General features: G+C 37.3%; 1 protein-coding gene across 1 annotated transcript in view; it reads left to right on the top strand.

The window, feature by feature from the left end:
- The window catches only part of LOC131146258 (CRM-domain containing factor CFM3, chloroplastic/mitochondrial), a 28,739-nt gene extending 10,817 nt beyond the window's left edge, over positions 1-17,922 (top strand). The window contains exons 7-9 of the mRNA XM_058095729.1: positions 78-137; positions 17,354-17,422; positions 17,591-17,922. Of these exons, the coding sequence (XP_057951712.1) occupies positions 78-137; positions 17,354-17,422; positions 17,591-17,668 (207 nt within the window). The 3' untranslated portion in view covers positions 17,669-17,922. The remainder of the gene's footprint in view (positions 1-77; positions 138-17,353; positions 17,423-17,590) is intronic.
- The last annotated feature ends 226 nt before the right edge of the window (positions 17,923-18,148 follow it).

The raw sequence follows: 18,148 nt of genomic DNA, 5'->3' as shown, positions 1-18,148 counted from the left end.
TGCCATACCCTTGTTTTCTAGCGTGTCTTGTTATTCCCGACCTACATGACAAACTATATCTCAAATATATTGTGCAGGCTCTCAGTCAGCACATATCTGAACTGGAGAGAACCATAGAGCAAATGAAAATAGAACTTGTAAGTGATGGATTTTTTTTTTTCAATTTTTTTAATTTTATTTAGTTTCAAAATAAGCAAGCAAGTACAAATCTAATAAAAATAAAACCTTTAAGTTGTAGCTTTCTTATAGATTTCGCAACACACGCACATGTTGACTTTGTTAGCTTTGGTTGTTTTAAACTATAATTGATTTATTCTATAGATTACAGGCTATTGTAACTTACGTGCCATATACTTGTTTCTAAGTATTGCTTGAATCCATATTGTCTTAGCCTCAAAGACCTCCATTTTGCCTTGAGTTGTATGTATCTCTGATCAGCTTTGCTTACTTTTAGTATCTTTTGGTTTTGGGGGATAGAAAAGAGAACTTTATTTATGGATGGAGGAATAAACAAAGAGCATAGTTGTTAGAATCATATGATTCTCAGTTCGATTGTTACAATTCATCGAGAAAAGGCATAAGTCAGTTCAAATCGCATGGGAGAATTGAAGAAGGCAGGAATTGATGTGTGATTCACTTGGTGAATTGGTGAATTGAATCGAATTGTACAAATTGTAAGATTTGGATCCGACTCCTCTAAATTCCAACTTAAAGGTTTTAAAATTTTTTTTTTTTTTTTTTTTCCTTGATGTCTATCTATTTGCTATTTACATGAGTTCTGTCCTCCAAGAGAGAAGAATGAAGTCTGTTGGCCCTCTCATTCTGCGCCTTTCTTCTCTGCAATTAGATATTTTAGCATAAAACCAGAATTAGAGAAGGAAACCAGTATTGAGAAGAAAACCAAAGTTGACTAGGTGGGTGAGCTTTTGGTTGCACGTTGCCCTCTCCACTGTCTGGATTTGAAAATCTGATTTTTATTAGTTTTTATATTTTAGTAAGTTGTGTTTATGTTTTTTATTTACTTTTTCTTCTTGTTTTAGTTGTTAGAGCAAGCACATGCATTCAAAATGACTATTTTTTATTGAACACCATAAGGTTCAAATTATTATTGTTTTTTATTGATTCATTCCCTTAAAAACCATATAGTTCAATTTTTCATTAAGATTTTCTTGATTCCTCGCCTTGCTTTTTTAAAGAAAACATACACATGAATTTTTTATTGTTAAACATGTAAACTTACACCATAAACATGAACTTTAATTTTTTAAAATTTTTCACGGGTCCTTAAACATATTTTTTTTGTGTATCTTGAACTCTTAGGCTCAGTGCTTTAGTTTTGAGTCCCTTAACACGTGTTATAGTTTCATAGAAACTTGCTTAACTTGATACTTGATAGAGGTGGAATGGTTTTACCATGGTATATCTTGTTTATAAGGATAGATTTCCTTTTATATCAATATGCGTATGAGCTAAATAGATCATGGTAGGATTTAGACCTACAAAACTTGCTTCAAGGGCAAGCGCCATTCCAATTATCAACATCGTTGGTTTATATTTGTTGAAATTTCAATGTGTATGTGCTATTTTACTTGTACATATATTGAAGTCACTTGGAATCAATTTTCCAAGTATTAATTTTGTGATTCAATTGTTCCTGATTCTCAATTCATGAAATTGGGATTTCGATTCACGATTCAAATCCCCATTTGACAACTATGACAATAAGGATTAAGAAGTCCTAAAAAAAATGCAAAAGACAAAACATGGTGAGTTGGAGTTGTTTGGACCATGTTATGACTAAAAAAGATTTCGGAGGAATTTGGAGTTGGATTAAAGGATGCTTTTCCTTGGCAACTATGCCTATCATAGTGAATGTTCAATCAAGAGATTGACTTAAGGCTTCTTGAGGGTCGAGACAAGGGGATCCTCTACCCTTATTTCTCTTCACTCTTGTTGCTGATGTGCTGAGTAATATGTTGAGACATGCTCAAGGTCTTGATGTAATTCAATCCTAAGTGTTTTAACTTAAAATCTTTGAGAAAATTTTGGGATTAGGGTCCAACATGTCCAAAAGTGGAGTCGTGAGTATAAATATAGGGGAGGGTGATTTAGAGGCTTTTGCTACTTTAGTTCATTGTACCATTAAGATGGCCTCTTACTTATTTGAGTCTCTTTCTTGGTAAAAATCCAAAATTTTCTACTTTTTAGGAGCCGGTGGTGGAGAGAGTGGGTAACAAATTGGAAGGCTGGGAGAGAGCTCATTTTTTTTAGGGGGTTGCTCTACTCTTATTAGTACTGTTCTTTCCAGCATTCCCGTTTATTTTCTTTCCTTTTTTAAGAGTTTCAGTGGGGGTGGCTGCTGTCTTAGAGAGGATTATGAGAGAATATTTTGTGGTTAGGTAGTACTAATGTCAATGGTTATTTTTGTCTTTTAGTATCGTTAGTGTGTTAGTGTAATGTTAATAAGTGAGAGCTAGTAAGGGTATTATGGTCATTTGAATGTATTTGATATGTATTATGAATAGAGGGAGAGACCTATCATTGTGTTAGATCATCCATTTTACCCAAAATCTCAACATGGTTTTAGAGCAGGATCCAACCTAAACCCTACCACCTAAAACTCAGCCATCACCGGAAAATGTCCTCCCATCGCTACCGTTCTTAGAACTACAATGACCCTTCAATATTTCACAAAAACAACCACATAGCCAAAAACAGAACCCTCCAAACTATAACTCTATAAAATCCCATCACGAAATCGCCAAAGACCCTCCCTCACGCCTCTATGCGCCGGCCGACTGCTGGCAGTCCCAACTCCACACGGCGATGTGTGAGACAGTTTTCAGCTACTTTTTTTAATTTTTTCCTCCAGCATGTTCTGATTCCTTCCATAGACAATAATATCAGGTTGTTGGGCATTTGTTTTGTTCAAAGATCCAATCCTTCTCAATCATGCACTTGTGGCAATATGTTAGTTGTTGGTGTTAGTAAAGACCATTGGTGAGTCTCTTGGAGCAGTGGCAGTGTTCATAAGTTGATTTTGTGAGGGTTATATTAGGTTGTTATTCACCGTGTTCATGGTTGATTGTTCTTATTGTTTGACAATGGTCTAGTTTGTGAGTGGTGGGATGGAGTCCATGAATCCTGAAAACATGTTTCCTTCATCGCTACCACAAATTACAACCGAAAAGTCATTCGTCTAAGGTTGTTAGGGTTTATTTAAGAAGATTAGGAAAATTTGACCACTTATTCCAATCTAGGCCTTCTGATAGGAAAGAAGTGTGGGTTCAAGAAGATGCTTTGTTTGTTTCCCTCTTGTGGAACTCGACAAAACTCCAAATTGCACGGATTTGCATGCATCTATATACTTATGAGGAGATTTTGGATTATGCCAAGGTTTTGTACTCTAGTATCATTACACGTATATATGATTTATCCTAGGAGTACTTTTAGTTACAGTATGAGAGATAAGAGTGTAACATAGTATTTTGGAGAAATGAAGTGTATTCATGAGGAGCTTAACATCATGCAACCTATAAGCCGATGTTTGTGAGATGCAGAAGCTGAGGGAGAAAATGATAGTTCTTCGGGTTCTAGCAGGTTTGAAACCTGTGTTTGAGGCAGTCTGGTCCCAAATACTTGTTAGTGTAGAGTTGCCATCATTTTCGATGTTTATTCCCGTGTGCTTCATTCTTCCTCCAACACACGTTCTCCTACTCTTGCATTTGGCTCTGAGAGGACAGCCTTTGGCACACAAGGTGATTCTAGTTTTCAACCAAGCAATCACAAAAGTTATTGAGGTGGTTCGAGCGGCCGTGATGAAAGAGATGGACATTGTAGAAGAACTCCACACAAGTGTGCTCATTGTGGATGAGGTGGTTATACTATTGAGCAGTGTTGGGATCTCCATGATAAAACTTCACGTGTTGCCAACGTAGCAACCGCCGACTCCACACCTTTGGGCTAAGTAGGGAGCAACGTACTATATCTATGTCCAAGGAAGAGTATTCTAAGTTCTAGTAATATCAAGCATCACACAAGCTTCTCTTCCCATTGCATCCCTTGCCCAAATAGGTAACCCCATAGCTTTCCTATCATCCAGTACTTTTGTCCTAGTCCTTGGGTTATAGAATTTGCAACCACTGATCATATCACTGGTACACCTAATATCTTTTGTACTCTCTAGTATCCTGTAAACTTACCTTGTGTTCTTTGTACTTGTTAAGATTTGATTAAAATGAATGACCTAACTTGAAGATAGGTCTCTCCCTCTATTTGTAACACAAATTAAATATATTCTAATGATAGTAATACCATTACTAACTCTCACTAATTAACATACAAACACATTTAATAATCATAATACTAAAAGACATAAATAACCTAACACTCCCCCTCAAGCTGGGGCATAGATGTCATATGCCCCTAGCTTGTTACAAATGAATTCAACATGAGCAGCCCCCAACAATAATACTAAAAGACATAAATAACCTAACACTCCCCCTCAAGCTGGGGCATAGATGTCATATGCCCCTAGCTTGTTACAAATGAATTCAACATGAGCAGCCCCCAACGCTTTGGTAAACAAATTAGCAAGCTTCATATCCGATGTCACATAAGTGGCAGTGATGAGCTTTTGCACAAGTTTCTTCTGAACAATCAACTTCAATGTGCTTCGTCCACTCATGAAAGACTGGGTTGGAGGCAGTACGAAGAGCAACTCAATTTTCACATATCAACTTCATAGGTTGAGAAATACCCAATTCTTCCAACATGTTTTTCAGCTAGAAAATTCACAAGCAGTGTGAGTCATAACTCTATATTTTGATTTAGCACTTGACCTTGGCACCATAATTTGTTTCTTAATCTTCTAAGAAACCAAATTACCACCAACCAAGATATAGTAATCGGTTGTGGATCTCCGGTTTGAAGGTGATCTAGCGCAATCTGCATCTGTATATTCGTGGATATAAGTGTGACCCTGATCACAGTATAAAAGACCTCTTCTGGGTGCACCTTTGAGATATCTCAAGATGTGAATTATTGCGTCCCAATGACTTGTCCTCGAAGAATCTAGAAATTGACTCACAACACTTGTTGCAAAAGATGTATCCGGCTGAGTGACTGTGAGATAATCCAACTTTCCAACAAATCTCTTGTATTGTCCAGGATTAGGTGGCAAGTCTCCCATATCCAACACTTACTTGCTATTAGGATCCATGGTGTATCAACCGGTTTAGATCCCAAGAATCCATTTTCATCCAACAGATCAAGAACATACTTCCTCTATGATAAAACAGTTCCCATACGAGATCTAGATACTTCTATACCCAAGAAGTGTTTCAACGGTCCCAAATCTTTGGTTTGAAACTTAGTTTGTAGAAAAAGTTTGAGACTCTGAATACCTTTGTCATCATCATCTGTAATAACAATATCATCCACATAAACAACAAGAAGGATCCTATCCGATGAAGTATGACGATAAAACACGGAATGATCCACAATGCACCGTCGAAGACCAAACTCAAGTACTATAGCACTAAAACGCCCAAATGATGCTTTGGGAGACTATTTTAAACCATATGAAGCCTTCTTGAGTCAACACACTAGGCTTTACTCGCTTTGAGCAATGAACCCAAGTCATTGCCCAATAGAAACGTCCTCCTCAAGGTCACCATGTAAGAATGCAATTTTCACATCTAACTAATGCAGAGGCTAGTGACAAGTAGTAGCCAAGGAGATGAACAGACGTTCTGAAGTAAGTTTGGAAACTGGAGAAAAAGTATCAAAGTAATCTATACCATACGCCTAAGTGAATCATTTGGAAACAATACGGGCCTTTAGACGAGCCACAGAACCATCAGGGTTGACTTTCATAGTGTAACCTAGAGATAACCAACCCCAGACTTGTCAGGAGGAAGAGTTATCACCATTGTCATGTGAAGCGTTCATCTCTTCAACCATAGCATTCCTCCACCTTGATTGGGCTAAGGCTTCCAAAGTAGATTTAGAAGGGTAGTAGATGATAGAGCAGTAACAAAATAATAATAGGAGGGTGATAAGGAGTCATACAAACATAGTTGGTCCCGGAGAATCACTAGGGATAAAGGAATAGAACCCCTAGTGCTGAAGGCTTCAACCCTATCTATATCGTTTGGGCATCTCTCTGACCGATGAAATGCTGAAAAAGCTTTCATTTGCTCTTAACGTTAGTGCAAAGAGAGTCAAGGTATTCCCCTATCCTTCTCTGGGGGATTCATTAGAGGACCTATATTTATTCATGATTGGCCTAATCATACTCTAACCTCTTATAATTTAGATTATCTTGTACAACAAACTTGTTTAGGTCAAAGAAGAGAGGAACACTCATTGAGCTCAGAAGCACTTAGTGACTGGGTGTACTAAGTTGTAGACTCAAAGAAGGTAATGTCGGTAGAAACAAAGAAGAGATGCAACACAGGACTATAATAACAATATCCCTTTTGAGTATTTGAGTAATCCAGAAAGACATTTTATAGCACGAGGATCCAACTTATCCACCCTAGGAGTTGGTTAATGGACAAAGGACACACAACCAAATATACGAGGAGGGAGGGAAAATAAAGATGAATTAGGGAAGATAATGGAGTAGGGAATTTTACCACTAGGAACAGAGGATAACATTCTGTTGATCAGAAACAAGCAGTAAGAAGAACATCACTCCTAAATACTTTAGGTACATGCATTTGGTAAAGTAAGGTGCTAGTGATTTCAAGATGTCTATTTTTCCTCTCTACAACCCCATTTTGTTGAGGAGTGTGGGCACAGTATGATTGATGAACAATACCAAACTGAGTTATATAAGTAGTGATTTGTGCACTGAAATACTATTTTGCATTATCTCTTCCAAGTATTTGAGATTGATGAACAATACCAAACTGAGTTATATAAGTAGTGATTTGTGCACTGAAATACTATTTTGCATTATCTCTTCCAAGTATTTGAACCAGAAAACCAAATTGAGTCTTTATTTCATAACAAAAGGCGCAAAATATATGAAATAATTTAGAACGATCTTTTATTAAATATAACCAAGTCATTCTTGAATAATCATCTACAAAGGTAAAGTACTGGAAACCTAACTTGGACACAACCCTCCTAGGACCCAAACATCGAATGGACTAACATAAAAGGGCTTGCAACCCGTTTATTGACTCGGGAAGGGAAAGGAACATAATGATGCTTTCCCAACTAACAATACTCACAAATTGATACTAGACACAAAACTCAAACTAGGAACAAGACATTTCAACTTTTCCTATGAAGGATGACCAAGGCAACAACGAATTTGGAAAGGTGTGGCAGCAACAGTGTGGGCAGTAGAAGGAGATGGCGGCTCAAAGTGATAGAATCCACCAGCTTCATGCCCTCCGCCAATCGTCCTCCTTGTCTTCAAATCTTGAATAACCACAGAATTCTGGAAAAATGTTGCTGAACAATTCATGGATTTAATTGTGAACAAACATAAGATTGAATGGAAATTTGGGAATATAGAAAATCGAAGGAAGAGAAATAGAAGTGGGATTTACAGTCCCAATTCCCTTGATTGCAGTGATGGATCCATCAGCAAGAGTAACACAAGTTAAATTTGCAGGTTATTGAAGAGTGGAGAAGAAGCAAGGTGTACCTGTGATATGATCAGTGGCTGCGAAGTCTATGACCCAACAACTAGGACAAGAAGTACTGGATGTCAAGCATATTGTGTGATTACCTGTTTGGGCAAGAGATGTAATGGGAAGAGAAGCTTTTGTGATGCTTGATACTGCTGGAACTTGGAATACTCTTCCTTTGACATGGATGCAATACATTGCCCCCCACTCGGCCCTAAAGGTGAGGAGTTGGTGGTGGCTGCATTAGCTGCCCCCCAAAGGTGTGAAGTCAGTGGTTGCTACATTGGCAACCCGTGAAGGTCTACCGTGAAGATCCCAACACTGCTCAATATTATGATTACTCCATCCACAATGAGTGCACTTGTGAGGAGTACCTCTACCTCATTTGTCTCTACCACTACTACCACTTGAACCACCTCGATAAATTTTTTAGTTGTTTGGTAGAGAATTAGAATCACCCTATGTCGCAAAGGCTGTCCTCTTAGAACCAGATGCAAGAGCAGGAGAATGCGTGCTTAAGGAAGCATGAAGGACATGAGAATAAACATGGCAAATGATGGCAGCTCGACACTACTAAGCATCTGGGACTAGATTGCCTCAAACTTGGGTCTTGAGGCTGCTAGAATACGAAGAACTGTCATTTGCTCCCTCTGCTTCTGCATCTCACAAATGTTGGAAGTTAGAGGTTGCACGACGTTAGCTCGTCATGAATACGCTTCATCTCTCCAAAGTAGTCTACAATTTCCTATCTCCTTGTTGTAACTGAAAGTACTTCTAGGATAAATCATACATACATGTAATGTTATTAGAGTATGACATAATTCCAAAACTCCTTGCACGTATCTAGATGCATAAACATCCATGCAATCTGTGGCTCCATTGAATTCCATAAGAGGGAAACAATCAAGGTATCTTCTTGAACCCACATGTCTTTTCTCGTCTCATCAGAAGGATCATATTGGAGAAAGTGGTCAGATTTTCCTAGTTCTGGTAAATAAATCCGAACTACTTTAGACCATTGAACATAGTTCTTTCCATCCAACTTTTCAGTCGTTATTTGTGGCAGCAATGTAGGAAATTTTTTTTGGAATTTATGGATTCCATCCCAACACTCACAAATCAGCAAGCACACCAATGTCAAACAAGAAGAACAATCAAAAATAATCGGGACAATCACAAAGTATGTGAAGCACTGACAACCACGGATGAGGTGAATGACTCACTGACAGATATAGCACTGCCACAGCCTCACAACTGAGCATGTGAATGCTGCCACTGCTCCAAAAACCTCACAAAGAAACCTTCACAAACCTTGAACATAGATTAATGGAATACCGCGAGTGCATGGTTGAAAAAGGTTGAGTGTTTGAGCAAAAAACAGGCGTAACAACTTGATAATATTGTCTAGAGAAGGAACTATAACATGGTAGAGAGAGGGGGGGGGGGGGGAGGTGGTTAGAAATTCACTCACGCACTGGTGTGTGGGGTGGACTCTGCTGGCCAGCGCATGGGGGCGTGTAGGGGCTCCTCCGACAATGGGGTTTTGTGGGGTTGTGCTTTGGGGGGGTTCTGCTTGTGGGTGTATGGTTGGTTTTGGGAAATAATGTGGGGTGGAGGTGGATCTGGGAAGGACAGCCGTGAGAATGGTGTTTTCCGGAGACAGTTGAGGGGAATAGGATTTAGGTTGGATCATGCTTTGATACCATGTTAAGATTTGATTAAAATGAATGAACTAACTTGAAGATAGGTCTCTCCCTCTATTTGTGATACAAATTAAATTCATTCTAATGTCAATTATACCCTTACTAAATCTCACTAATTAACATACTAACACTTAATAATAATAATACTAAACGACATAAATAACCTCTAATAATACTGATGGATCTAGCGCTGTTGTTAAAGGAATTGAGACTGCAAACCCCATTTTCTCTATTCCTCTTCCTTTGACTTTTTATATTCTTGAGTTTCCTTCAATCTTATGTTAGTTAGCAAGACCACCGAATCCATGAATTGTTCAAGAACATTCTTTCTTGATTCTATAGTCATTTAGGTTGAATACGTGGAAGACGATTGACAGAGGGCGTGAAGCTGGTGGCATCACTTTGAAACACTATATCCTTCTATTGCATACAGTGTTGCTGCCACATCTCTTCAAATTCATTGATGCCTTGGTCATCCTTTGTTGAAAAAGTTGAAATGTCAAGTTCTTGATTTGAGTTTTGTGTCTTGTCTTGATTGTGAATCTTGACAGTTGGGAAAGCATCATCGTGCCCCTTTTGCTTCCCAAGTCAATAAATGGGCAGCAAGCCCTTTCATCTTAGTCTATTATGATGTTTAAGGTCCTAGTCGAGTTGTGTCCAAATTGGGTTTCAGATACTTTGTAATCTTTGTGGACAATTATTCAAGGATGACTTGCCACTATTTAATAAAAGATTGTTTTGAGTTATTTCTTATATTCTACGCCTTTTGTTCTAAAATAAAGACTGAATTTGGTTTGCCAATTCGAATTTTTTAGATTGATAATGCAAGAGTATTTCAGTATTCAATTCACTACTTGTATGACTTAGCTTGGTATTGTTCATTAATAATCCTGTGGCCTGTGCCCATAGTCCTCAGCAGAATGGGGTTACAGAGAGGAAAAATAGACATATCCTTGAAATCACTTATGCCTAACTTTATGAATGCATGTACTTGAAGTGTTTTGGAGTGGTTCTATACTTACTGCTTTCTATCTTATCAACTGGATGTCGTTCTTTGTTCTTTGTGGTAAAATCCCCTCTTCTATTCTCTTTCCTATTTCACTTCTTTTCTCTCTACCTCCTCATATATTCAGGTGCGTGTCTTTTGTTCATCAACTAATTCCTGAGGTGTATAAGTGGATATCGTGTTATAAAATGTGTCTTTTTGGGTTACTCGTGCCCTCAAAAGGGGTATCGTTGTTATGGTCCTTCTTTGCATCTCTTCTTTGTTTCTACCATTGTTATCTTCTTTAGGTCTACACCACACTACTCTCAATCCCTGAGTGCCTCTGATCTCTTCCTCTGCCTAACCTTCCAGATTCTAGCTTTTTATCCTTGCCCAATCATCCTCCTGTGTCTCTATGTAGTTTGAGTCCTTCTCATTGTCTCATCGTCCTAATTTGTAGGCGTATTCACAACGCCAGCTCCAAGGAAGAGAGTCCCATCTAGCTTCTACTTCCATCCCTTTGGTTTCCTGGTCTGATGATCAGAGTTTCCACAATGTTGATCCTCCAATTGCTGTTTAGAAAGGTACACAATGCCCCATTGCAAACTTTTTTTGCTATGACTTCTTATCAGTCTCCTATTATTTTCTTGCTATTATGATCATTTGTTACCCTTCCTAAATTTGTTTCTACAACCTTAGCCTGCTCTGGGTGGAGGAATGCAATGGTTGAAGAGATGAATGCTTTACAAGACAATGGTACTTATAAATTGGTGTCTCTTCCTCCTAACAAATCTGTTGTTGGTTGTCGTTGAGTTGAAATTCAATCATGCCGGTTCTGTGGTTTGTCTAAAGGCATGTCTTGTTGTTAAGGGGTATATTCAAGTGTATGGCTTGGAAAATTTTGACGCTTTTCCCTAGTGGCCAAACTTACCTCAGTACGTCTATTCATCTCCTTGGCCACCACTTGTCACTAGCCTCTGCATCAGTTAGATGTGAAGAGGAGAGCATCGTTCCTCTTCAGTGTGTGGTTGATTCAGTGTTGTAATACTTGAGTTTGGCCTTTGGTAGCGTGTAGTGGATCACTCTATGTTTTATCATTGTCATACTTCATCAGGTAGGATCCTTCTTATTGTGTATGTGGATGATATTGTAATTATAAGTGGTGATGATCAAGGTATTCAAAGCCTAAAACATTTTCTATAGACAAAACTAAAGATCTAGGACCATTGAAATACGTCTTGGGTATAGAAGTATCCAGATCTCATATTCCAGTTGTTTTGTCGCAAAAGAAGCATATTCTTGATCTTTTGGATGAGATGGGGCTATTGGGATCCAAGTTGATTGATACACCTGTGGATCCTAATAACAAGTTAGTGTTGGATGTGGGTGATTTGTTGCCTATCACAGGACGATATCAAAGACTTGCTAGAAAGGTGAATTATCTCATAGTCACTCGGCTAGGCATATCTTTCACAACAAGTGTTGTGAGTCAATTTTTGAATTCTCTAAAGACAAGTCATTGGGATGCAATAATTCGCATCTTGAGATATCTCAAAGGTGCACTTGCAAAAGGTCTCTTGATTGAGATTAGGATCACACTCATTGGGCCGGTTCACCTTCAAATAGAAGATCCACGATCGAGTATTGTATCTTTGTTTTTGGTTACTTGCTTTCCTAGAAAAGTAAGAAACGAACTATATTGGCCAGGTCAAATGATGAGTTAAAGTATAGGGCCATGGCTTACACTACATTAGAGCTTATTTGGTTGGAAAAGATTTTGAAAGAATTGGGTGTTCCACACTCTCATTCTATAGAGCTTATGTGTGATAATCAAGCTGCTCTTCATATTGCCTCTTACCCGATCTTTCATAATTGAAGAGAACACATTGAAGTTGGTTGCCGCTTTGTGTCATAGAAACTTGTGTAGAAGCTCATCACCATCGCTTATGTGAAGTTTGATTTGCAGCTTGCTGATTTGTTTACCAAAGCTTTGAGAGGTCTTCATATTAAATTTTTTGGTATGTGAGTCGCCTTTTATAGGACAAACCTATGAGACCAATGGGCCAAAGCGGACAATACATCACCAGAGTTGGGTCCAAGACCGTTACATTTGGTATCAGAGTCACCCTGTGGGTACTATCATGTGAGTGGATTAATTAAAACAATAATAGTGGAAAAGAATATAAATTAAAAAAAATTATAATAAAACTAAAAAATTATTATAATTATTTACTTAATGATTATATCTCAAATTCACTTTATGAGAACAATCTTATTGTACATGACAATTAAAAAATAGTAAAAATATTTTGTAAATGGTTCACTAAGGAAGCTTTTGCCCAAGACTCTTTTTTTTCCAATTTTTATTTTTTTATTTTTTCTGGATATTTCTAGATTTTTTACGGGAGAAATCATATTGTCCTTTTTGTAAATTCTTCTCTTATCAATGAAATATTTTCTTTTGTTATAAAAATATATTTATATATATTTTGTCAATGGATTTTATATTTTATTATTATTTTTTAAAATTTCATGAACATTTCTATTTTAGTTATATTTTAAATTATATGATCATTTTACGTCAATTTTAATTTAAAAGTATGTATGAAATGAAATTTTGGATATTACAATATTTTGACAACAGGTTTCCTAAACAATTGAAAATCATAAGATCTGATTTTTTCAGCATTTTTACGAACAACTGAAAATCGACAATAGAATTAGAAAACTGGCAATGTAAACAAACTTGCTTTCATAATTTGTTTCTTTACCATTCAAAGAACAGAAGCGATACCAAGCTGAGGTAGCTTATTTATTCTTCCCACTTACCTATTATTGTTTGGGAATGAGAATCATATTGATGTTTTGGTGGGTAAGGTTTCATTGGAATTTTTGTTGCCTTGTCTTTTTCCGAGGCCTCTCTTTCATAATGCCTTGATTAATGTTTTTCAGTCCTCTTTTTTTTGGGGCGGGGCTGGGGGAGGGGGGTCGTGTTTTTTAGAAATTCAATGAGAGAGAATGAGAATACGATAACATTGTTGTGAGTGTTGGATTCTTTTGTTCCTTAAATGGGCGGCGATTCGAAGATTTAGATTGGGGACTCTTTCTTTGTCTTCCACTAAATATTTTCTTGCCCAGTTTTGGCCGGGCCCTTCTAGCTTTTTTGAACCGTTTTATTTGGAAGGCTAGGATTCCTTTTAAGGTCAGGGCCTTTATGTGGACTTTGACTCTTAATAGTCCTTAACAATTAGGGGTGTACAAAAATTACCGAAAACTGGACCAAAACCAAACTGAAACACATCCCAGTTCGGTCTTTCAGTTTGTGGTTTCGGTTTTGATTTTGAAAGAAAAAATATTTGGTTTTTTCTGTTCGGTTTCGGGACTGAATTGATAAATTATAATTGTATAATTTTATATAATACTAACATTTAGTGTTGTTGTACACTCATTACTCATATTTATCATTATTTAATATTTTAATTACAAATCAAAATGGCTAATACCCTTAATAATGAAATAATTCAGCACCATCAGTTTATAGTGAATTAATATAAGGATCATGGGTTGGCAATGTGGGATTATATGTGAGGCTGCCCCAGCCCCCAGTTTTAAGATTGTCAATGTGAGACAATTTGAATTTTTCAAGCAAAATGGAAAGGTGGGTTGCACTTGCATACTTGCACTGCTGCTGGCCTGCTGCCTGCCTGGTGCCTGCCCCACCTTCCAGAATCCTACACTATCTCGTCTCACATCGGTTGCACATGGGAAGGGAATTAGTTTCCCTTCCTATAAATACCAACTCCGCCCTCACTCTCCCTTCAGGCTTCAGCTTTACAATATTGGGCTTGGGCTGCAGGCCCATGTAGGCCAATGGTCCTCAGTTGGCTGTTACTAGGCCCACATAGGCCAATGGTTCTCATTTGGCTGTTTCAAAGATTATTATAATTTACAATTTAAAAAATACAGTTTAACCAAACCGAACCAGAAAAAACTGGCAGTTTGGTTTTTTATAAACTGACAGTTTACGATTTGGTGTCGGTTTATGATATTTAAAACCGACAATTGTGGTTCGGTGTTCAGTTTTCTTAATAACCGAACCGAATAAAAATGATTGCACCCCTATTAACAATAATGATTTGCTGCAATTGAGGAGACCTTACAAAGTCATGAGTCTTGATATTTCTATCATGTCTTAGGAGGCAAGCATGACCAGCAATCATTTGTTTTTCCATTGTTGAGTGGCTAGGCAGCTTTGGGTTTTTTCTTTTCTTAGTTCTTAAGGAGGCTTTGGTGCTCACCCCCTCCACCAGCCCCCCGCGCGACAATGTTTTTCTGGTGTGATACACAGGCTTTGGGAGGAGAATAGCTTTATGGAAAAGTGCAATTTTTGGACCATGTGGATTGAAAAGGGATGCAAGGATTTCCAATCACAAAATAAACGTGCATTTTCTTTGGGATAGAGTTACTTTTATGGATTCTATTTGGCACTCTCTTTGGGTTTCTTTTAAGGAATTTTGCAGTTGGATCTTCAGAGAGACTAGAAAGGAGCCTTGATGTGATTGTTATTTTTTTTTTGTTTTTGTTTTTTTTGTTTATGTTTGTATTAAGGAAAATATGTTATCCTCCTTTCTCTATAATAGGATATCTTATCCTCCTTTCTCTATAATTTTCTCCCATCTTTATTAATGAATTATTTTTCTATAAAAAAAATGAGTTTTTTGATAATGATGTGGTGTATAGGAGCATTAGTTCAATTTTTTTTACTCTTGTTCCTAAGCAGGATTGATCTAATAGAGTTATGGTTTTCTGCCCATTAATTTGATGACAAATGTGTAAATTTTGACCGAAGTTCTTGCTAAGATGTTGCTTGAAGCATTGACGGACACTATTTCTCATTGTCTGAGTGCCTTTATCACTGTTGTCAGATCTTAGATGCAGCTCTGGTGGCAAATGAGATTGTGGAAGATGCTGTTAGAAGAGAGAGGAAAGTCTTGTATTGAAAATAGATTGTGGAAAATGCTTATGATTGTGTTAGGTGGGGGTTTTCATATAGGGCTTTGGATAGGAGGGGCTTTGGGATGAGCAGCAGAAGTGAATTAGATGTTTCCTCTCTCCTCTAGTTTTTGTTTTTGGGTAATTGTGAGTGGAGCCCAAGTATTGTTTTAAAGCTTCAAGGGGTGTTAGACAGAGCCATCTTTTTTTAATTCACGACTCTGGTTGATGCATTGAGTAGGATGATGTAAGGGGGCATAGAGAGAGTTTTGAGGGGATTAAGGTGGGTCATGAGGGTTTGTTCATCTCATAGATATTGCACTGAAGATAGTATTCTTTTCTTTCTAATGTGTTAACCATTTTGCAATTTCTCAAGAAAGCCTGGGTTGAGAAAAGGGAATTGTTTGAGTCACGTACTATATTTATTTATTTATTTTTTAGGTTAGGGTAGCAGGCTGACAAGGGTTTTTTATGGTTGGGTGTAGGAGAGGGATAGATATCTCGGTTGGGAGACGATGGGTCAATCTGAAGATGGAGGGAGGTCTAGGTCTAGGTAATTTCGTGTCCAAATCATTTGCTTTTCCTTGGTAGTGAAATGGTTATGGCTACTTACTTTTAGAGCTCGACTCTCTGACATAATTATGTGCTTCAACATAATGAGCGGAATGCTAAAGTTGGACCTATGCAAGTCCTTTGAAGTTTGTTTTCACATATATTTCATATTTTTTCCCTTATTTTTTGTTATCAGGTTGGTAATGGGGGGAAGAATTCACTTTTGGGAAGATCATTGGGTTCGGGATGCTACTCTGTTCAAGTGTTTTTCTGTCTTTCTTTGTTTATCTACTCTTCATGATGCTGAATTATGATTTTCTTTTTAATTTGAGAGGTATTCAATCTTCGGGTTGTGAGGAATTCGTATATATGATGAATGCTTTTATCTAGTTGTTAATTGTGTTTGATTCTTTTGCCGATATATCTGGGGAAGGATGGAACAAGTTGTGTTTTGGATTCCTTTTGGAACTTTGTTATTATTATTATATTTTTCCTTCTGTTGAATTGCTTCTACTGTCCATTCTTTCTTCGTGGGTCCTTTATGGACAGCTGAAGTTCCCCAAAAAAATAAAGGCTTTTACTTGGACAGCATTCCTTTACTTGGACAGCATTCCTGAAAAAACTCAATTCTAATTTCTTGCTTCAGAGGAGAAGGCCAAATAACAATGTCACCAATGTGTCTTTGTTTTTGGATTAGGGTGACTTGTTCACATTTGTACCTATTTTGACCTTTTTCACAGAACTTGTGGAATAATGTTTTTGCAACTATTGGTGAGAATTGGATTTTTCCTTTGAATGACCTTTGTACTGGTAATTTTAGTGGCTTGGGGAAGGGGAAGAAGGGGAAAGCTTTGTGGAGATGTACGGTTCTTGCCATTTTTTGGTGCATTTGGCTAGAGATGGATGCCATAATTTTTAAGGGTACTGTTACTTCTCATACTTCGGTTTGGAGCAAAGTGGTTTTTCTTGCATTGCCTTGTTGCGAATGCTTTTTAAGGATATGTTCATCTAGACAACATGCGACAAAATTGGATTCGTTGTTTCACTTGTACAACTTTGTGGATATTGCCTTTTTTGTTTTCCTTTTCTTTTTCTGTTTCCTGAAGTTATTGGAGGGGTGTTCTCCATTTCTTGGAAGACTCTTTTATTTTGACAGTTTTTGTACCTCTTAGTTTCTTCTTCTTCTTCCCTTTTTTATTTTTTTTAACAAAATTCTAGTGCTCCTGTTACCCCCCCCCCCCCCCCACCCCCCCAAAAAAAAAAAAAAAATTTCAGTTTATTTTTAGTCTATTAAATGTGATTATGCCTTCGATAGTGCTGCATGTCATAATGAGACTGTTGGCTTTATCTTCATCATGTATGTTATTAGTATCTCTTACCATTTCTCACTAGTGCATTTTTTGTTTGTCTGCCTCCCTAGTTGTCAAATTTGAGCTAACTGGAAACAAAATTTCTTCCTACTAATTATCTAGGGTAAAGCTGAAGATGTAGAGGACAAGAATATTGGAACCCCAGAGGATCATGTCATGGGTCTTACCCAGGTAAATGATCATATTACATTGCTCACTAGATCTTCTTGGTTGTGGCAGTGAATCTGCCCCTCTTTAAGGGTTTGGGTTGGTAATTAACTTTATGCCTTGCTGGGGGAAGACTAGGGGATATTTCCTGACAATGAGATTAAGCAAGAGTATGGTTTTTCTCAAATGCAGAGTGAGGATGAAGATTCATGCATGGATTCTGATGGCAACAATGACGAAGATTTTTTTGATTCAGAAGATGGAGAGTAGCTTGAGTTGTGGCCATCCTTTCAGCAAGAAATTCGTTCCATATATATATGTATTAGAAGGAAATGGACAGGACATTCTTCATGCACCATAAGATAACCCTTGAGCTTTAAGTTTATAGATTGAGGCTTGCTCGGACAAGAGCAAAAGAGATCTGTACAAGCTTCCGCAGCATCAATCTTTTCGACCAGGCCAGCGTTGTAAAGAAGAAACTGGAAAAAATTCAAATGAATAAAAATAATAATAATAATTTTTTTTGATGTTTTGGGCTGTCTGGTCTCTGGGGTGTATATTTGCCTCTCTAGTGAACTCATGGAAGGTAAGTCCTGAAAATGTATTTTAAAAAATACTTTATATAAATTTTAAATCCATAATTCCAAATATTACTGTATATAAATTTTAAAAAATTGGGAAACAAGTTGTCCTCTCGTGATTATTTTAAAATCTATAAACAAAAAATGAACATTTATTTTGCACATGTAA

This window comes from Malania oleifera, chromosome 13, assembly GCF_029873635.1.
Source record: "Malania oleifera isolate guangnan ecotype guangnan chromosome 13, ASM2987363v1, whole genome shotgun sequence".
Lineage (NCBI taxonomy): Eukaryota > Viridiplantae > Streptophyta > Magnoliopsida > Santalales > Ximeniaceae > Malania > Malania oleifera.
Note: the sequence above shows the minus strand (reverse complement) of the source record. Positions and strands in the feature narration are given on the sequence as shown.